We start from the raw sequence: 22717 nt of genomic DNA on the forward strand, positions 1-22717 counted from the left end.
CAGCCTCCAACTCCAGAGACGGAGCTGGGCAAGACCTAGGCTTAGCCAACCAGAACACCTCACCTCTTGGCATCATTAATCCTAGAATAGGTACATGACCCAGGACTTTTGCCAATACTATTAAAGCAAAGACTCTCTATCCAGAGGGCTATATTGGTAGGGTAAGCCTGGAGTGGACTGAGAATGAAGCCAACCCAGAGAATCCTGATAATATAAGTTGATCACCCAGTTCCAGATGGGCCTGAAGGGAGATACACCACATGATTTTACAGGAACAGGAGCTAACAAATTCCCCTCCCACCATGACCTCTTTCTTTTCGTGTGATTATTTAAGGTGGGGATATGTCACTTATAATCAAAAGAATCTTGAGTGGATCCCGAATCTGACCCTTCTGTCACCCCTGCTCTGCATTTCCCCAGCTCTTCATCTGCTCTGGCCCTTCAGGGTCTCCACGCCTGAGTCCTGACAGATGAGGAGGAGCTAACCAGGCTAAAGAAAGGGAAACGGTTCCCTACCTTACTGCAGCAGGAACGGGTGAAGAACTGGACTGAATATGCTGTCTTCTTAGACTTGCTGTAGTTTGGGGGCATTGGCAGGTGGGGAGTGGGTTGGGCTGCTTTCCAGAGCTGTCAATTCTGTCTGCATTTTCTTTCATTTTCTGGTGGACTCACCACTTTCTCTCCAGCTTGGCAGACTTGCTTCTAGCGTTGTCCAGCAGTAGAGCTTAACTCTTTGTTGGGGTACACACTGCTCCTTGGGATTCTCTGCATTCTCTACAACAGCCGTGTACAGCCAGGAGCCACGGGGTCCCCAGAAGTGCAAACTGACTGGCTGTCCCTGATCTCTTGCAGTGCCAGTCTTTCCCTGAAGCCATCCCAACGGTTATAACCACCCTGATTTTTCCCTATCCTGAGTCCGTCATGAACTTGCCTTGTCCATCATGAACTTGAATACTGCCTTGTACCGTGGCTTGCATTGCATTGGTGCTGGACCCGTTTTTCCAGTTTCTTTCTAAGATCTCAGAAGGCTACCCTCAAAGTTCGTAGCACAAGCCCAGGGAAGAGTCACTCCATAAATGATGTATAGTTCAGATGAACTTTAATGCACATACCATCATTGCCATTACAATAAGGATAGGAGATACATTAATACAAGCCAGTTTTTATCAATAAAACATGTCAACACAGAACAGGGAGACACTGCAGATATTTGCAAATGGGATCTTCCCTTCTGTTACTGTATATACGTGTGTGTGTGTATCTTTGCATTTGTAGAAACTCACAATACCACTTAACATTTTATATATCACTGAGAATAGCTTTCAGTATACAGACACAGGGATAATAATTGTTAAAAAGCCTGAAAACATCTGCTTAGCTAGAATCTTATGGGGAGAGATGTGAGCATTATTATTCCTTTCTCTGCTTAATCCCATAGAGGGAGAACTCCAATTTTTGCTAATTGCTCCTCCTGAGGAACTCTGCTCTCCTATTATGGCACATCTCCTAGGCTGGCATGAGACCAGCCCAGTCCCTGGTTGAATAAATTAGAAAGAGCAACTGGGGAGTTGAAGGTGGTGTGCAAATTGAGTAAGGTGACATTTCTCTGTGTAACTGCCGAGACCATCATCCTCTGGCCCCATGATATGAGGGAAGCCTCTGTTCTAAGTTTAATTGCATTAAGGGTATAGGGGTGGTGAGGAGAGTGTGTGTTTCTCTTCTTCCTTCTTCCCCACAAGCAGAGAGAAAGCCAGATGTACACACAACTGATGCCTAGGTTTTCTCTTTGGCTACCATCAATCCCCTCAAATAGGCCGGGTTCAGGATCAGGACTGTTCACTCCTTGGGGGCAGATCCTACCCTGTTCTGAGACCAACTAAGCCATTTGCTGCCTTTGTTATGCAGTCTCGAGCAGGTTGCTTCACTGATGCAGGCCTCAGTTTTCCTTATCTGAGTACTGGGAATAATAAAACCCACATCACAGGATTGTGTCAAAGACTACTGAAGCTTCACTGAGAAAGTACTTTGGGAACTGTAAAGTACCGAACACACAATTGATGATTTTTCTTATAATATACTAATCATAGTATAAATGGTCTCTACTGTCTGCCCCTCCTGGGCCCCAACCCCAACCACAGCTCACTGCTCTGTTCAGCATGCACTGACTGATTCTCTTTGGCAGATCTTAGCCTTTGCAAGTTTCTCTTTAGTCAACCAAATTTCTGGGGATAAGGCATGGTGACATGAGGTTAGGTTCCTGGGGCCAAAATGGTGGGGGGAGGGAAAGTTGGTAGAGCTGGACAGGACCCTTGGAAATGGCTCCAGGAGGGGTATGCCCAGTTTCATTCTGGGATGAATGCTGCCTACTCCCAGCCCCTCACATTTGCTCCATCTTATATGTCCACAATACTTCACAGTTTCTAAAATGCACTTTTGACTCTCACAACTATTTTGCAAAGTAGGCAAGATGATTAATCTCATTTTATAGATGAAAATATGTTTGTCCAAGGTTACACAGTATATCACAGGACTCAAACCCAGGTTTTTTGGAATCCTGGTTTTCTCAGCACTGGGGGGCATTTTTTAAAAAGTAAACTCTGCCCTCAATGTGGGGCTCAAACTCATGCCCCAAGCTCGAGAGTCACATGCTTTACCAACTGAGCCAACCAGGTACCCGTCAGTGGGGCATCTTTTGACAAAGGCTCCAGGACACTCTGCTTAACTAGAATGACCTTGTGTAGTACAATCATCAACACTACGTTCCGCATCTACCATGGGTATCCGGCACTGCACTAAGGGCTTTACACTCATTCCCAAATTTAATCCTCTCAACAACCTCTTGAGACAGATTATTATACCATTTATATATATGAAGTAATTGAGGCTCCAAGAGTAATGATCTCAATGTCACACAACTATTTAGTAATGAAGATCCAAGGATTAAATCTGGATCTCTTGGACTACAAACTTTATGCTCTTAACCCCTCCACCGTGCTACTGTCTCAGTCCTCATTCTGTAACTTGATGTTTGGAGGGACTGGAAGACAGCTCAGCACAAATCTCTCAGTCTGTAGTTTCCAGGCTTCCAGCTGTATGACAGCAACTGTCCTCAGAAAGATCTTACCCAGGGGCACCTGGGTGGCTCAGTCATTAAGCATCTGCCTTTGGCTCAGATCATGATCCCAGGATCCTGGGATTGAGCCCCATATTGGGCTCCCTGTTCAGTGGGAAGCCTGCTTCTCCCTCTCCCACTTGCCCTGCTTCTGTTCCCTCTCATGCTGTCTCTTTCATTCTGTCGAATAAACAAACAAACAAATAAATAAATAAGAAAAAGAAAGATCTTACCCAGCTCAACCTGGAACATGTTTAGTGCTTAGTAAATTAATTCTCCCCTGAATTGGAATACATATCTGGCTCTTAAACATGGATGCCTGGTATCGCTTCTCAAATCCATATGTCTGTCTGTAATCTGTTCTCAATAAGCATCATCAGAGATTCTTGTTCCTCTCCCCTCCTATTTACCTTTAGGAACCTCTGGCCTAGTACAAGCAAGTGTGGACCATCAGATGCACTTAATTACTAAGATGCTTTCTGGAAGCCTGGGAAATCAAGGCCACAAGCCTTGCTGGGTGATGAGGGCAGGGGTCCACACAGCCTTGACTGTTTTCATCCTACCCAAGAAGAAAGAAGGCTTTCATAATGAAAATATTTCTGCCAAAACCCTGTTTGCCACTTGCAGCTCTGACAGAAAATGGGCCTAAAATCACACCGCATTAGCTCCAAGAGGGCCTGCAGAAATTAACTGGTATAAACTCCTGAAGCCCAGAAATAGGGAGTGGCTTAATCAAGGTTGCCTATCCCAGCCCATTGGTAAAACTTGGGAAGAGATGCATCAGAATCTGAAGGGAGCTGGGTATTTTAATCACACCCCTCAGGGACTTGCTGATTTACTTTGTCAGACATTAGCCTTTCTATGACATGATTTTGCACCAACAAAGAGTACTCTTATTCAAGTCTCCCTGAGACTTCCTATTTGGGTAATTTGCTGTTTGGCCACTTCAAAATGATAGAGGAGAAGCAGGTAAAAAATATGTCACACAACTCAGTGCAGTCCATGGTGTTCTGTCAAGAGGGTGTGTGTCACTGAGTTGGTAGACCTAGGAAGAGATGTAGAGAAAAAGCAGCAGAGGTGTGAGCTGTTTTGTCTAGCTTCTAGGTCCCTGAGAGGCTAGTCTGCATGTGGACTAGTAACCTAACCACAGGAACCTTTTTCTGTGCTATCATCAGTGTTTGTGGACAACTAGTTTTCACCTTGAGAAATCCCTCTTCCTCCTCTATTCAGGCTCATGAAGAGAAAATGGTGAAGAACAGTTTTGTTCCAGATTATACAAAAATCTTCAGCAGAAAGTCCACAGAAATGGAATATTTCTGAAAGACTCAGTGTTTAAAAATTAGACTTACTGTACTCTGGAGCTAAACAGATGTATTAAGGAGAAAACTGAGGAGCAAAGGGGGACAATGTATTTTTGGTTATTAAGTGTTAAGAACCTAACTCCAATGCGCAAAACTAAATGGGGACTTTGTTGAAAACACTGAAGTGTCTAAGAGAATCAAAGGAAGAGGTGATCTGCCAAACCTCAAGAAGCCAGAATCAGGGCTGAGAAAGCCACAGGACACACTTTCCCATCTTATACCTCTGCCTCTGTCTACACGATGGCCTTGTTTTTTCCTATTCTATACATAGGTTTAGGATAGGTCATCACAATTTTAGAGAACGCATCTTCATAATATTTCCCACTCAAAAGGGAAGAAAATAGCTCCAATTTCTTCTTTTCAAATCCTAGGGAAGAATTCTGATTGGCCTTGCTTGATCACATGCCCACTTTACTGACAGTCTTCACTAGAATCACCTGTTTTGGATGAAGGAGTAGTAGTGCTACAAAAGAAGAGATGACTATTTCCAGAAGAAATTCTGGGGAGAAGTCATAGCTAGCTATTACAAGAAATGATTTACCAGGGGTCCTATAGTAAGTTAGGGGCAGATTCAGGGCTAGAAACAGAATTGATAAAATAACCATTATTAATAATAATTGAATAATTAATAATTAATAGTAATTGAAGTCTCTGGATTCTTTTCATGTATTGTATTGAAGTAAACCCCAGCATTTATATTTTTAAAAGATCTGTGCTGTGTAGAGGATGGACTGTGGGAGAACAAATGTGGACTAGGGAAACTGGTTATGAACTCTATGGTAGCTCTCTAGGGGAGAAACAAGTGGCTTGGACCAAGATCATGGCAATGGAAATGGAGAAAAGTAGGCAGATTTGAAATATATTTTAAAAGTAGACTCACAGGACTTGTGCTAGAGGTAGAAGGAAGGAAGGAAGGAAAAAAAGAAAGGAAGAAAGGGAAAGAAAGATAGGAAGGAAGGAAGGAAACAAAAGGAAAGAAAGAGAAGGAATTAAGAATTAAGAGTTCCAAGGTGGACATGGAGATGTCTGCTGGACACTGTGTATACACATCATTACCAAAGACTTGGCATCTAAAGCCACAGAACCAGATGAGGTCTCCAAGGAAGACAATATAGCTATAACAGAGGGACCAACTGTTCTCTTTTTAAAAAGACTTTATTTTTAAGTAATCTCTACATCCAACATGCAGTTCAAACTTATAAACCTGAGATCAAGAGTCTCATGCTCTACCGACTGAACCAGCCAGATGCCCCTCAACTATCCTTTGGGCCATCTTTTCTGCATACACTGAATCCTTCTGCTGGGCCTCCAGCCAGGAATCTCAGGTGGGAATCACAATCGTTATTACAGTTAATTCCACAGAATGAGAAGCCAGATTCATCCCTCAGGGAGTAGCTAAGAAGTAACCAAATGAATGGTGAAATATGCATCAAAACACCATACAGATGTGTCTTCATTCCTCCAAAGCAGACCCTTTGGAGAACTAAACAAATGGTGATATTGCCCTGCTGCAAACTATTGTGACGTTTCTCTTTGGGGATACCAGGTTTTAAGACCCAGGGAAATTTCTCAGACTTGGTTCCAGACGGCTTAGTGTTGCTTCCTTCAGTGGGCTGAAAAAATGGCCACAATATTTTATAGCTCCTTGCATCAAGAGATGGCACCTATTTCCCCACCCCTTGTATGTGACTTGCATTAGTCAGTGGGACATTACCAAACACAACACAAACAGAGGCTCAAGAAGAAGTACTTCTACACAGGAGCTTGCCCTCTCTTGCTGCTAGAAAAATTTCTACCACCAAGTGAGCAAGTCTGGGCAGTCTTCTGGAAGATGAAAACACATGGAGAGTCACCTCAACCACCCTAGTCATTTCAGTTGGGACTCCAGGCATGTGAATGACATCATTCTAGACTAGAAGAAGAATCAGCCAACCAACCCCCAGAATCATGAGAAATAACAAATGTCTGTTGTTTCAAATCACTATGTTTCCTTATGTCCCTCAGAAGACAACAGTTAACTCTGAATCAGGCAGTCTAAACATATTTCACAGGTACAAATACTGTTTCTCTCACCCTTACTCTTTCTGGAGGATTTGTATTTGACTAGTCATCAAAGGTTTGAACTAAAGGATGAAAGCTTGAAGAATATAAAGCAATGGTCAGTGGATAGCAGAGGTACTTGGGAGGCAGTGGAGATTTTCTAGGCCTCCTGAAACAACTCGACAAATGATTCCGTTTTCCCAGTTGTATTCTCATAGAATGATGTACCTTTTCTTCAGAGCACTTTTTAATTATATTTGGGTATTTTACAATGTCTAGACTAAACCACAAGCTACTAGACTTTAAGCTTCATGAAGACAAGGTTTGTATTTAGTCTGCCACTGATTATATCCTGACACATACATTTATTTATTGAATAAATCTGAATGCATAAATTTTAGTTTTGCCTACTTTATATAAGGGATGAAGGCCTTCAAAAACATCACTTAACAGTATTTGTATCTCACAGGCCTGTCTTCTCTTGCATGCAATCCCAGGCATGGGCTGATCCTCCAACTGTGGCAGGTCATCAGGAATAACTTAGTAGAGATGCAGAATCTGAAATCAATGAAATCCCAGGACACTGGTTACTGTAGTTCCTTCTCCTTACCCAAAACTCTCAGCAAACAAACCAAACAAACATTCCTCAAGACACTCTAGGAACCTTGACACCCAAGCAAAGAGCTTTGGAGCAGGAGCAGGTAATGTGAACAGGAAAGTCAAGTCTGGCAGATATTCTTATCATTCTCTGGACATTATCAGGCTGCAGTCACAAAGTAATTGTGAGACCAAGGACTCTCAGAATTAATTAACCAATATCAGCTGGGACACTGGAGCCTGTCACTACCACCACTCCATATACCCTTCATCTGAGAGAAATCCGAATAAAGAAATGGAATGAGCATGAGTCAGAAGTGAATTTAAATGATATTACTGAGTGACTTGAATATGTTGGCTTTTCCAAGGCTATGTTTCCTTGACTGCCAAATTGGGATAATATTTTAGAAATAGCACCTCCATTAGACTATAGGTACCCTGCAGGCAGGGAATCACTTGTTTTCAAATATATTTATCCAGTGTTTAATAGCACCAGGCCCACAGTAGATACATTTCTGTAAACATGATAAATTTCTACATAGAGGAGATCCAAGACGAAGTCCTAACTCCATCACTAATACACTTTCAGAGTGGCCCTAGGAAATTTCCTTTTCCTCTCTGGACCTCAACCTTCCTCTTTGTAAAATGAGAAGCCTGGACAGGATTTTCTCTAAGCTCCCTTCCTGATCTAATATTTGACAAGTCTTGACCATTCTACCCCGTTGATGCTCCTAGAAGTTAATTAATGCTACAGACTGAGGAGACAAGAGTAAGTCATGAATCACTTTGTATTTACTGATACATATGCATTTAAAACAGGTTCTGTAAAAAGCTACAACACCGTATTGCACATCTGGCCTACTTTTGCCTCTTTTGAGGTCAAGAGTTTTTGTTTTTATTTTTAATTCTTTATTTGGATTGTTAAGCAAAAGGAAAACCAGGACAAGTTACTACTAACATACTCTGCAGCTTGAACCTTGGTGGCTAATGGCACTATTACTGTGATTGACAAACATTGCACCGTAATCAGCTAGAAGCTCCTGCCTTCCCCGCGGCAGAAACAAGGTCACAGAGCAGGGCTGGGGAACTGCCATCTAGCAAGCAGCTCTGCTTGTTTGCTGCCCAGCAGAAGAGTTTGCCACAATTACATTTGACTCTCGATTCTATCTGTTGTGAAGAAAATTGCTTACACTGGCTCCTGAGTTGTAAAGAATTTAACAATTTTTAAAAATTTCAGTCTTTGCCTGGATATCCAATATGAAACAAAAGAATAAAAAAAAAAGAATAAAAATAAAATATCCAAGGGTCACTAGGAGCTCAGTCTGAAATCCAAGGACTAGAGCAGATGGGTTTTACTGCCCAGGAAAATTGTAATTATGCCTGACCTGTATAGACTTGACGGTGTAAAAAGCACATCTAGAACCACTGCCTGTAAAGGGATCACATCCTTCCGTGGTCAAAGAAGTCAACCAAGTCATTCCTGCAAAATGTCCCCTTGCTGGAGCAGGCAGCTGCTTAAAGCACTACTTGAGGGCTAGGTAAGAACCTCCTGACAACGGCTGATACAGGGACTTGAACTTGAGAAACGCTGGACAATTTTTGCTCCGTCTCTTAGGACCTGGTTGCCTCAGAAACTACTTTCCAGAAGCATTAGACATCCATTTCCTCGGATTAGTCTGAATAGTTGAGAGATTTGTTAAGAAAGAGACGTAAGTCTTTTCTCGAGTGGACTTAGAATCTGATGTCCTTGGGATTGAATCTTAACACGGCTCTCACACTTGCCAGCTGTACCATCTTGACCATGTTCTTAACCTTTTTGGGTCACAGTTTATTCATGAAAAGTGTAGTACAGAATGTGGTAAGAGCATCAACCTTGGAGCCTACTGCCTGGATTGGAACCCCTGTTCTACTGCTTACTCATTATATGACCTTAGGCAAGCTAGAGAATCTTTTTATACCTTAGTTTCCTCATATTTAAATGAGGTTGATTATAGTGCCTCCTTCACAAAGATGTTGAGATGATAAGTAAGTTAATACATGTAAAGTGCTTGGAACAATGTCTAGTAAGCATGACATCAGTGTTAGCTACAATGACACTGGGGGGATAATCCTCATCTCTTGGTTTTTTTCTGCAGATCAACTGAAATGATGAAGGTGAAAAAGAAAATCAGAGAGTTATGAGCACTAGAAGGGACCTTAAAGATTACCCAAATAGCACCCTCATTTTGTAGGTGGGAAATCAATACTCAGAGATGGAGTGACTGATCCAGAGTCCAGGATTCCTGATTCCAACGTCCAAAGCTCTATCCTGTTCATTGCATCAGAAAGCAACATCTCCGTAGGGCTGACTCTGGAGGGTCCTTTTAGGTAGTCACTGGAACTATGTGAGTCAATGCACTTTCCTAGGATAATGAGAGGCATTTGAAATGGAGAGAAAACTTGGAAGAGACGCTTCCAACACCTTCTTCCCTCACCAACTTCTGAGGTAGCGTGTTAGTGCAGGGGGAAGATAGGGATTTGGGTCAGGCCTGGAAGGAGAGATTTTCAGGAATCACTGCTAGTTCCATTTCATTATTTCAGCTAAAAACCAAACTTCTGCCATGTCTAGACAAATTGGAGTCCATTCGGTTTGTTTCTGGTATCAGAGGGTTTTGTGGTTTTGATTTTGGTTTAGTTTTTCCCTTCAGGTATTTAGTTAAGCAGTTTCCACTCGGAGTGGTTTCATATCCACTCTTCAGGAGAAATGAAGATTTCACTCCCAAGAGAATGAGTGTGGGATTGGGACCTGAGTTCAGCTTTCCCAACTTTGTTAGGGTCATGTCCCCTCAGATTTATCCTGCTTAGAATCACATTTCCCACTCAAACTACTCAGGAGCGACTGAAAGATGGGTTGGGAAGAAAGGGTAAAATGGTAGGAAGACATTATAAATAACAGCAGAACTACTTGACTCAGAGAAGGCAGAGGTCGTGGTTTCTTTCTCAAATCATCTGAGGGTGACAGGAGTTGAAGAAGCACGGACTGTGAAGTCTCTGACAGCAGAGCAGGGATAAATGGGGTGAGGAGAGAAAGAAGAATTTCCAGGGGACAGATTTCAGCTTAAAGCAAAGAAAACTTTCTGATTATGAGAGCTGCCCAAGGGTGGTATAGACAATGAGCTCCCAGCCCTGCCTAGAAGGTGTGTTTTAGAAGAAAGAGATTTGGTGGGGTGCCTGGGGTCGCTCAGTCAGTTAAGCAACTGTCTCTTGATTCTGACTCAGGTCATGATCTCAGGGTTGTGGGATAGAATCTCAAGTTGGGCCCCGGGCTCAGCAGGGAGTCTGCTGGAGGGTCTCTCTCTCCATCTGTTCCTCCTGCTCGCTCTTTCTTTCTTTCTAAATAAATAAATAACATTCTTAAAAAAAAGAAAGAAAGAAAGAAAATAAAAATAAAAAGAAGAAGAAGAAAGAGATTTGGTTGTGAGGCCTGGCATTCACTTTCCAGAGATGTGAAGACTGAAACTGACTAGTCAGACTAGGTAACTCTAAATATTTCAAATTCTGGGAGTCTAAAAAACAAAGACCGATTTCATGGAGTTCCCACAGTTAAGACTAGCTGGAAAGCAGCAAAATCAGAAAGTCATGACCTGTTCCTTCATCTTGCCTGTGTTTCTCTTTTCTTTCTATCTTTCTTGAGCTCACCCTCCTGCTCTTTTATATAGTTGGAACCTTTGACATTTTGCAGGGAATAATCTTTTCTTTTAAGTATATTTCTGACTCAGCCTTTGCTCCTTCAGCATCATTAGAGAGTCTGAGCTCTCTGGAGATTAGCTCTGGCCTGTCACCACAGCAACTGCCCGAGGCCCTGTGGGCATCCGTGGTAACAGGCATAGGGCTTTGAGAGTCAAAGCTTGGCTTGCAGTGAGACGAAGCCCCACAGGGAGCCTGATAGGAAACAAGCATGTTGTGTATGAGGACATTTACTTTAATAGGATTAGCTGTGCAGGTGGGCCCTGCAAAGTATGCTGTGTCAAACTCTGGTAAATGGAAGAAATCTTATTTTAAAGACAGAAAAGAGACTCGCTTTCCAAGTCCCTGAAGTGAATCCCCTTTGTAAGATAGAGTCTTCTTTTGTAAAATGAATCTCTACCCATGCTGTGACCTGGCTCTTAGTCTAGGACTGGTGGTCTCTTAGTGGGACTATCTACAGAGAACTCAAGGGGCACATTTCTGCCTCTGCTGCAGGCAAAGGACAGCAGCAACTCAGCCTGCATGGGGCTGGGGGTGGACCGACTGTAATAGGGGAAGCAGAGTGGGTGTGGGGTCACAAGAAGGGGAGATCAGGAGGGTGGGCCTTGCCTAACATGAGCAGTTTTGCTGCAGCAGCGGTGGGGTGTCTGAGAGACGGGTGTTCTTAGAGGTGCCCAACACGGAGGGGTCTGTGTCCAGCGAATCAGACATCTTGTCACAAATGGCATCTACCAGGCGCTCGAAGGCCTGCCTCACACTGATGTTCTCCTTGGCGCTGGCTTCAAAGAAGTCAAACCCTAAGGAGAGAAGAGAGATAACAGTAAGGATTTTTCCCTTCGTTTTTATGCCCCCTGGCCAGAAAACTCCAGATTAATATAGCTGGTGCAAAGCAGCGAAGCACGGAGGCCTAATTCCATGGCAGAGGATTCTGCTTTAAAGAGATAATACAGGGGTGCCCGAGGTGGCTCAGTCAGGGAAGCATCTGCTTTCAACTCAGGTCATGGTCCTGGGGTCCTGGAATTGAGCTCCACATCAGGCTTCCTGCTCAGTGGGGAGTCTGCTTCTCCCTCTCCTTCTGCCCCTCCCCTGCTCATGCTCTTTGCCTCTCACTCTTTCTCTCAAATATATAAATAAAACCTTTAACAAAATTAAAATAAAATTTATAAATAAATAAATAAAGAGGTGGCACAGGGCAAGGGTTACCTGCACTGGCTGTAGAGTCAGCTAGATCCTGGTTCTACCATTGGCCAGCTGTGTTACCCCCAGCAAGTCACCTAATTCTCTTTATGAATCAACTCCCTGGTTTATAAATGGGGATAATTTTACCTACCTCATTAAACAAGATAATGCAGGTAAAGTGTATAGCGTTGTGCCTGACACAGAGTAGGTGTCATTAGGTGTTTTCTGAAAGAGTGAATATTTCAATATGTGTACACAGCACTTCACATTCTCCCAATGTGTTTCTCACCTCCATTACTTCATCGGATCCTCATGTCTCCTCTGCAGACCCTCTCCATTTCACTAATGCAGACACTGTGGCTTAGAGAAACAAGCCGACTTGCCCAAGATAAACAGAGGAACCAGTGTTTGACAAAGTCCAGGCTTTGACCTTTTTGACCAGGGCTTTTCCTCCTCTTTCCCCTGCCTTCCACTCATCTCAGCCTGGCAAGTTCTAGTCTAGGATCTGGAAGGCACCCCAAGATCCACACTGAACAAGCAAAGTTTCATTTGCCCTTTCCATCCCAAACTCACTGGCGTATCTCCACTCCATGAGGTTCCTCCTTCACAGATCCCCCCTAGAATTCCCCTGTATCTCTTCCTCTCCACACAAACCCTACATAAGGCACCTGGAGGACTGCACTTGACGCGTGAGAGATCTTGTCTGTTTTGTACCTTATGATCTTGAATGACACTTTCAGGGACAATGAACAGAACTTGGCTGTCCTGGGAGAAATAAGGAAGACCCTCTTGATTCAGACAATATGGCTGCTTTCCAGCTGTGGAATTCTGGCCAGGTTGGTGGCAGCTCTTCTCTACATGTTCCTACCCTAGCCTCCTCCCTCCTCTTTTGTCCATCTGCCTTCTTCTTTCTTCTCTTTCCAGGCCCATCTTTTTTTCTTCTCAAAACCTTCTCTCTTCCCTTTTGTGTCACTCCTTCTTTTCCCTTATGTTCCTCATATTTTCTCCTTGGGATTCTTTATATTTGTTAAGCACCTACTAAATGTCAGACACTATGCCAGGAGCTTGGGAAATACTATCTTACTTCATCCTCACAACAGCCTGTGGGCAAATATAATCATCTTCAAATTATAAATGAGAAAATGAAGCCTCCAAGAGATTACATAACTCACACAAGGTCACATAGTTATATTAGCAGAAATTAAGTTTAGATCTGGATATGGCTGCCTCCATGTCCATACATAGCCCTGTCTCCCACTTCTCTTGCTCTGTTTCTTTTTTTTCTTTCTCCCTTTCAATTTCTTTCCTTCCTTCCTTGACCATATGTTCCCCTCCTTACAAGTCCCTTTAGTCCCCTCTTGCCTTTTTTTTTTTTTAAGATTTTATTTATTTATTAGAGAAGACAGACAGCACGTGCAGAAAGAGGGGGAGGGGCAGAGGAAGAGGGAGAAGCAGACTCCCCACTGAGCCGGGAGTCCAAGGTGGGGGGCCCAATCCCAAGACCCTGGGACCATGACCTGGGACCTGAGCCAAAGGCAAATGTTTAACTGATTGAGCCACCCAGGTGCCCTGCCCCCCTTTGCTTTAATTTGACTACCACAGTGTCTGAATCTGGGCAAGTCACTTTATTTCTCTGAATCACTTAGCCGCTCAGTCTCAGGCTCCTTGGCTGTTACGTGGAAATAGCCACAGTACCTTTCTACTGAGAGCAACTGGGAGAATTGAGCAAGACGACGGATTAACTGCTGCCCAGAGTTGCCTGTTGGAACGACAGTTGCTTTTTCTCTACTTTCACCTTGCTCTTCTCATGTCCTCTTCATCCCATTTCTCTCCTTTTATCATCTTTCCCCACAAAGGAGGGGCCTTCTTTCCTCCTCCCTCCTTCTCCCCATTAGTGCACTGTCCACAGAGAGGGCTGAAGCCCCCAGATACAGACAGGGTTCTTCTTCCCCCGCCATCTCAGCTTGAAGGCACTTCCAACTCTTCCCAGCCCTCCTCTGGTTGACAGCCTCTCTGTGGCCCATTTCATAACCTGAGAAAGGCCAGCAGCAGAAGTGTGCCCTAACTGTGGCCACGTGATAAAGGAGGTGGCTACTGGGTCATTATCTGGGCCACAGAAACCCCATCAGCATCAGAGAACCCCCCCCAAGCATGTCTTCCTTAATGAATATCATAAAAATTGACTTCCTGGTAAATGACAATGTTTGGGGAGGTGGAGGAAGTGTGTTGCTTGCCTCGGAAAGGGGAAAACAGGTAAAGAAGGAAATAGGCTCTAACTATCAGTATGGATGAAGATGAGGACACAGGTCAAGGCCAGGGGCACAAATCCCTTCTGAGGAATTGGCACTGAGGAAAGGACATGTCATGTTGCATAGGTGGGCAGTGGGAAGAGGCCCAGGAGTCATATAGTCTGGATTTGAATATAGTCCCTGTCAGCTACTAGCTGTGTGACCTCGGGCAAGTTCTTCAATCTCTCTCACCCTCTATTTCTTCATCTGTGGAATGGGGTGAACCTGTAACAGTTCAAAAATATAATTTTAAAACCTTGTGAGCAGGGTAGGGCAAGGCAGAAGTTATTTGTAATGTGCAGATAGGAAAACCTAGACTCGGAGATGGGCATAAGCCAGGGCTCTATCCCTTATGTCCCCTTGTCTCGCTCAGTTGGCACAGTGACCAAACACACTGTAACATTTACTAACCAGGTACAGCAAACCAGAGGCTGTGCTGGAATACAGGGGAGACAGAGCACAGCAGGGGAGGAGGCTGCAGGAGGAGGCTTCCAGAAGTTGGTGGAGAGGGGAGACTTTAAGGCTAGCATTGAGCAGAACTCTTCACCTAACTAACTTCTCATTCTTCAGGACTCAGCTTAAATACAGCCCCTTCATTTCCCTCTGTGCTTCCCTCTGCTATAGCACATGTTACCCAGCATGGTAGAAGTCCACTTGACAAGGAGCTCCCAGAGCAGGGATCATGTCATTCATCTGAGCCCCAGCACTAGCCAGAGGAATAAGTGCTTGGTGAGTGTTGGTTGAACAGATGAATGAAGGAGTTGGGAATGAGCATGGAGGCCGTGCTTGAGAGGATATGCACAGTGCGGGTCATGAGAGCTCAGCTCAACATGCACAAGGACACTGAGGTGAATCAGGAGTTCTTGCCCTCAAGGAGATCCTAGTCTTGTGTGGGAAACAGACACACTGATGACAGCACAGTGATAAATGCTGGAATGGTGAAAAGTGAGGGGATTAGCAGGGCACGAGAGGAGGTACCTAACTGTCCTGGGAGCCAGGGAAGGCTTCTTGGAGAAGGTGATTCCTAAGCAGATATCAGCTAAAGACAGGTGATTGTGAGTGTATGTGTGAGCACATACATGTGTAGCCTACTAGGCAGGGGAAACAGCATGAGCACAGATAATGGGGCAAAGAACAGCAGTTTGCTATCATTAGAGCAGAAAGCCCAAAGTGATGAGTGATGAAGCAGTAAGTCTCGTGGAGACTCATGGAGAGCTCATATGTCATGCCAAGGAGATGTCGTCACTGTCATCTCAAAAGTACCCAAGGTATCAGAGCTCTGATTCAAATAAGCAGCTCATGGCCCGAGCCAGCTCATGGGTCTTTTTTCCTAGCAGAACCACCCCAAATGCACACCCACCCAATTACTGTCAGACTTCTGGAAGGCCCTTCATTGGCAGGCCCAGATGGTAACCTTTTCCTCGGGTTCATTAATAAGGATTCTCAGGAGCTGAGAGCCTAGTGAGGTCAGGAAGATGACAACCAATTAATCAGACTAGCCCTCCATCCTTTCCTCCCTCTAATTGGCTTCAGAACAATATTTCTGCTGTCTTTAATAGGGCCCAATCTTAGATGAATCTGAAATAATCCTTACCACCCCCAAGATCATGTCTACCTGTCCCGTCCAAAGACAGCTGCCAGAGACCCACAGAGTTTGTACACACTGCCTACTTCTGAATTTGACCTCTGAATTCTACTCAAAACCCATGACCAACTGAACTCATCGCTCCTCATCCTGATGCTGCCCCAGAACATCTCTCTTCCACTTTGATGTTCAAATTCCTTTTCTGTCTCGCTCTGATACCTCCCATCTCTGTCATGTATCAATCTTCAACTCATGTCCTTCTAGTCACTGATGATTTGGCAAGGGACTCACTGTCTTCCTTTCTGTCCAGAGTTGTTCTCATGTTCAGAAACTTTGAGTTTCATGTGGACCATTCATCCAACACCCTGGATTTATCATCTCATTTACAGAAGCCTTCTCTTCCATTATGCTCAACTATGCTTCTGTCTGTATAATTTGAGCTATTTTGACTTGGATTTATATAGCTGGGACTGACAGCGGTCTAATTAATGCAACACCCAGCCTCACTGGCTTAGCACCCAAGAACCTGCATGTCTTGACCTCTACCTACTTCCCCAACCTCATCTTCCTGGCTCACACAATGCTCTAGAGACAATGACACTTCTTCTTTTAAGATTATCTGTTTGTTTGGGTTGCCTGGGTGGCTCAGTTGGTTAAGCAACTGCCTTCAGCTCAGGTCATGATCCTGGAGTCCTGGGATCGAGTGGGATCGAGTCCCATATCAGGCTCCCTGCTTAGCCCTTGCCCTCTGCCTGCCTCCCTGCCTACTTGTAATCTCTTTCTCTCTGTCAAATAAATAAATAAAATCTTAAAAAAAAGATTATCTGTTTTAGTGAGAGAGAGAGAGCAGGGGGAGGGCAAGAGGGAGAGAGAGAATCCTGAAGCAGACTCACCACTGAGCAGAGAGCCCAACACGGGGCTCGATCCCTGGACCCTGAGATCTTGACCTGAGCCAAAACCGAGTCAGTCACTTAACCAATTGAGCCACCCAGGCACCTCTTGACACTTTCTTTTTCCTTTTTTTTTTTTTTTTTAAATTTTTTAAATTTCTTTTCAGTGTACCAGAATTCATTGTTTATGCACCATACCCAGTGCTCCATGCAATATGTGCCCTCCATAGTACCTACCACCAGGCTCACCCACCTTCCCACCCCCCGCCGACACTGTCTTATTTGGTGTCATTGCTCATGTTATTACTCTCCAGCTCCTATTCCCGATCACCTTCATTCTTCACCTGTGGAATCACTGATTGCAAAGAGCCTTCCTTTTCTCTTCCTACCCCACCCACCTCCACCATTCAGAACATACGATGTACCTTTCCACTGTACTCTCATGGCACCTTACACAGTCGTTTCAGTCAGATTCCAACAGGAAAATGGGAATTATTCTTAACATGTAAACCAGAGGGAATTGGTTATACAGGTGATAGAAGAACAAAGAGGCAGACAGAATAGTGAGGAAACCAGAGCTCATCAACTGCAAACAAACTAATAAATCCATTACTACGGTCAAAAGAAGCTGGAACCATGGCCAGAGAAGAGCAACCGCCTCTACTTGAGGAAGGAGGAGTGGGAATATACAGGTGCCCCTTTGGCCTTGCCAGTGTCTCTCCTTGGCTTAATCCAGACAGAAGCCACTGTCACAGGAGCCTGGGAAACCAGCCCGCAAATGTCAAACCCGGGGCAAGGGACGGGCATGTTTGCAGGAGAGAGAAAAGAGTGAAGAATGACAGCACACAGGCTAAGGACTGGCAAAGCCATCTACCCAAAGGATGTTGAAATTCTCTCTCTATTATTTTGTTCCCCTAGTCAATGAATATCTTATTTTAAAATATTTTATTTATTTATTTATTTGTAAGATTTTATTTATTTGACAGAGAGAGAGGGAACACAAGCAGGGGGAATAGGAGAGGGTAAAGGAGCTTCCTGTGGAGTAGGGAACCCGACATGGGGCTCTATCCCAGGACCCTGGAATCATGACCTGAGTCAAAGGCAGACACTTAACTATTGAGCCACCCAGGCGTCCCTATTTATTTATTTTGAATATTTCATTTATTTATCTAGAGCATGGGGGAGGGGGAGAGGAAGAGAATCTCAAGCAGACTCACCACCAAGCACAGAGCCCAATATAGGGCTGGATCTCATGACCCTGAGATCATGACCTGAGCCAAAACCAAGAGTCAGACACTTAACTGACTGTACCACCTAGGTATCCTACCAATGAGCATCTTACGGGCAGGTAACCCTGTGTTCCCTGGGTCCATCATGTGTTAGGTGATTGTGGAAGATCATTCCCTTGCCTTCCTCTAGAGGATCTGGCTCCCCTTCCCACTGGCAAATGGCTTGCAGAGCCTACTTGGGGGAGGAATATATCCCTGTTCCACTGACATTAGATTTGGTCATCTGACTTGCTTTGGCCAATGGATGTGGGCATTCCAAGTCCCAATAGAAGATTTAAGAGCCTTTGTCTAGTTTAGCCACCTCAGATTGGATCCCAGAGTAAGAAGACATATGGAACAGAGTCAGAGCTGACTTGTAGCTAGCATCTGTGAGAAACAAACCTTTATTATCTAAGTTCCTAACTTGAGTTATGTGTTATCACTAAAGAAATCTCACTAACACTGTGACCAAGAGTAGAAATTTGATGAGAAACCATGGCAAGCTTTTTGGAAAAACACCACTGGATGATGATATAATGGGGACATTAAGATTTTTAGTCCAAGGCCTGAGTTTGAGTACTGGACCTAATACCTAATCATTTAGAAAAAGTTACATAATCTTTCAATGAAAAAATAAAGACACAGAAGTGTGGCACAGCTCATTATGTGCAAGAAAACACGAGTGTGGACTCAGCTTCTTCATCAGTATAATGGAGCGGATGATAATGGCATCTTCCAGGCTAGAAGTAAGAGTGAGGATCATAGAAAATTGTTGTGAAAACACCTTGTAAACTATAGTCACTGTTAGTTATTATCAATGTCAGTTGGGTCTTTGATTCTCTGTAACCAGGGTCAGTGATGCAGGTTTCAATTGTTCATTCCAATCCAGAAAAAAACCCAAAAACACCAAATGAAAAAACACCACCACATCTAACAGGCACCTAAAATAAGCAAGCAGTGTATAAGGGTCTGTGGAGTCTGAGTGATAAGTAGGAATTATGGGAACTGAAATCATGGACTCAAAGAGGAATAGAGCCAAATGTACCTTCCCATTCAATGAATCCAAATCCCATTTTTCAGATGGCCAAACTAAGACCCAGGGACAGGAAACATGATGCTCAAGGTCACATAGTAAACTAGTGGCAGAAAAAGGATAAAACCCTCAGCCTCCTAAGTCCTAACCCTCAGCCTCCTAATTCCACTATACTTTGTGGGAGTGACTGTATGTGTGTGTTCCAAAACCACATTGTAAATGAGTCTCTCCTTCCCTTATAGGCAGAAGTGCATTTCTCTTTTACTATCCTTTGAGTTTTGGCTAGACCCATTTGCATTCAGATCCTTTCTGAGGATCGCAGGAGGGCAGAGGCCCTAAAATGCCATGTTTCTTAAAACAGGAGTCCCTGGGGTACCTGGGTGGCTCAGTCATTAGGCATCTACCTTTGGCTCAGGTCATGATCCCAGGATCCTGGGATGGAGCCCCACATCGGCTCCCTACCAAACAGGAAGCCTGCGTCTCCCTCTCCCAATACCCCTGCTTGTGTTCCCTCTCTAGCTGTGCCTCTCTCTGTCAAATAAAATAAAATCTTAAAAAAAAAAAAAAAAAAAGAAAGAAAAGAAAAAAAAGAACAGGAGTTCCTGAAACTCCTGCACTTTCCCAAAGACCCACTTGCCTCAGTGACTCCATGGTCTCACCCATATACCAGGAACTTTGAAGATATTGATGACTGCTGCTACTCACAGCTTTAATAAAAGCTAGCTGCTGGCCGTATCACTAGTCTTGGCCTAGTGAGCTGAGAAAAACTAAAGGAAAGGGAGTCCTGAAGAGGAATCCCATAAAGCAGAAGAGAAGCACTACTATGGTGGCCAGCACACCACTGAAACTTACTTAATTGTTGGAACAGCAGAGGGATAGGATGGATGTGGGGATGAGGAAGGCTGAGCGCCCTCCCTCACTGTTCCCGGATCTGATCACATCCTTGCAAGTCTTAACGTGGTCCACAAGATCCTTCAAGACCTGGCCCCTGCCTGCCTCTCTACTCTCCTCTCATACTACTCTCCCCTTGATTGTCTAGTCCCTGTGGCATGGGCTTCTTTCAGTATCATGAGTGCTTCAAGCTCTACCCCACATTAGGACTATTCTTGATCTGGAATATGGCCCTCTGCCTCCCCCCACACACCCACCCACACACACACTCACACCCACTCTGCCTAGCTAACTTCTTCTCATCTTTCAGCTCTCAGCTTCAGTGTTACTTTCTCAGAAGATCTTGAGTCTCTAAAATTAGGTTTCTCTTTTCTCACTTTCTTCACAGCACTTGTAACTTATGTTACTTTTATCTGCCCACCATTCCTTCCTTTAGGGAATCACTATTTTAAAGAGTTGTGGTGGCACTACAGGTTATCATACCCGCCTCCCCCGCCACTGGGACAGGCATTGACTCACGGGTGGCCAATCACAGTCTTCCCTGACATTGCTATATGGCGGCTGGGACACAGAAGGCATTTTTTTGCAGGAGTTGGGAAGATAATCTGGAGCTGCCATCATCCATCTTACTCCTCATAGAGTTTGGAGAAGGAAGGAGGCTGAAGGGATTAGCAAAGTTGAGAAATGGAACGTGCAATTGAATCCTAGATCTAGTGGACTTTCCAGCTATAAGAGCTAATAAATTCTATTTTAAAAACAGTATTTTAAATCTATTTTAATCTATTTTATTTTTTTAAATTTTATATATATATTTTTTAAATTTATTTTTTATTTATTTTCAGCATAACAGTATTCATTATTTTTGCACCACACCCAGTGCTCCATGCAATCTGTGCCCTCTATAATATCCACCACCTCCCACCCCCTACCCCTTCAAAACCCTCAGATTGTTTTTCAGAGTCCATAGTCTCTCATGGTTCACCTCCCCTCCAATTTCCCCCAACTCCCTTCTCCTCTCTATCTCCCCATGTCCTCCATGCTATATTTTAATCTATTTTAAATCTCTTTTAAAAACAGATTTGGGATTCTATCACTTGCCGTAACAAGAGTCCTACCTCATGCAGAACTTAATACAATTTCTAACAGTTTTATTGAGATAATTCACACACCATTCAGTTTGTCTCTTTAAAACATGTTAAATTATATATTTATATAATTATTTGTTTATTGTCCCTTATCCATTAGTTCCATGATAATAAATACAATAGCTGTTCTGTTCACTATTATAACCCAAGTACCAAGACAGAGCCCAGCTTAGACTAAGTGCTCAGTGAATAAGTGAAAAAAATGGATGAATGAATGAATATCTAACCTATTCTGGGTACTTAGGATAATGAACCAAATGAGACATAACCTTGTTGCTCTTGAGGTCTAGCAAGAGAGACAGGTGTCCAAATAGTCAAATACTAGTAAGCAACAGAGGAAAGCTCAGGAAATTGTGTAGGACAGACATGGTTTACTATGACCTGCCCAAATCTGACCTATTGATTAAGGCCTTCTTTAAGTGCCTCCCTAAACTCAAGAATTACTCTGACTTCATCTATGTTCCTACATAAATTTGATAGATCTAAACTGACTCCACTACTTCTTAACTGCATAAACTTGAGAAAATTATTTAAGCCCTCTGAACTTCATTTTTCAGAGTATTGGACATACCCTAGAGTACCTACTTGGAAAGGTTATAGGGAGAACTAAATGAAATAATTAATACACAGCATCTCATAGAATGCCTGGATCAATGTCACCTACTATCATAGTTACTATACAGTGAGGTTAAGTAGTTAGGAGCACAGGCTATGGAGGCAGACTTCTGCTTGGGTTCAAATTCTGACTCTACCTGTTAGTAGCTGTGTGACTGTAAGCAAGTTACTCAATTTCTCTGTGCCTCAGTTTTCTCATCTGTTTAAAAAAAAAAACAATTTACAGATAAGAGAAATATGTATGTCAGAGGGCTCTAGTGGAATTAAATTAAATGAATATTACTTTAAAACACTTAGAATAGTGTCTGGCACAAGGTAAGCACCTAATAAATATTTAACCAACTCACTTGTTAAAAATCTTAGTCATGAGGGCCTGGCATGCCAATCATTATTTTTTTCCAAATATAAAACTAACTCACCTTTTAGAACTTAGTCTTGTTTAGTTCTAAGGATTGACATGCTGATGACATATCCTTGTTTCTAATACATCAAAGTATATACATAAAATCAGCTTGCACCCTTCCAATGGCACAAGTCTCTTTGGGAAAGGCTACTCTTGACTAACACTGTCAATGATTTACAGTTCCCTGAACACACAGTGCTGGTCCTTTCCTTTACCAGTTTATTCCCCTGAAATCTCCTTGCTTCTTCTCTTCCTTACTTGGCTGTTCCATATGTCTTCAAGATTCAGCTTGGCATCATGTTCTCTGGTCCCCCTGAGTTAGGCGTCTCCTCTGTGCTCCCCCAAAACCCCCAGCACATCCCTCTATCACAACACTGATCACATGGGGTATCACTGTTTCTGTCCTTCAGACAGGGGAGTTGTGTGTCCTATTCCACTACACAGGACCTGGCATACAGTAGGCACTCAGGAAGTCTTAATTGGATTGAAATAAAATGAAGTAGCCAAATACTTAACATAATGAAGTTTAATCAAAACATATTTTTGCAGCGTCTACTCAGTGCCAGGTCATCGAAATAGGCACT

General features: G+C 43.5%; 1 protein-coding gene across 2 annotated transcripts in view; it reads right to left on the reverse strand.

The window, feature by feature from the left end:
- Positions 1 to 1077: 1077 nt before the first annotated feature.
- Positions 1078 to 22717, reverse strand: part of RAB3B (RAB3B, member RAS oncogene family) — a 78552-nt gene continuing 56912 nt past the window's right edge. The window contains exons 5-6 of one of the 2 annotated variants that reach the window (XM_059137066.1): positions 11446 to 11633; positions 1078 to 7071 (exon numbers count right to left, since the gene is read on the reverse strand). In XM_059137066.1, the coding sequence (XP_058993049.1) occupies positions 11446 to 11633 (188 nt within the window). In that variant the 3' untranslated portion in view covers positions 1078 to 7071. Of the gene's footprint in view, positions 11634 to 22717 lie in introns of both variants that reach the window. The other variant, XM_059137067.1, reaches the window with a different exon arrangement.

The sequence above is a fragment of the Mustela lutreola genome, chromosome 10 (assembly GCF_030435805.1).
Source record: "Mustela lutreola isolate mMusLut2 chromosome 10, mMusLut2.pri, whole genome shotgun sequence".
NCBI classification, from domain to species: Eukaryota; Metazoa; Chordata; class Mammalia; order Carnivora; family Mustelidae; genus Mustela; species Mustela lutreola.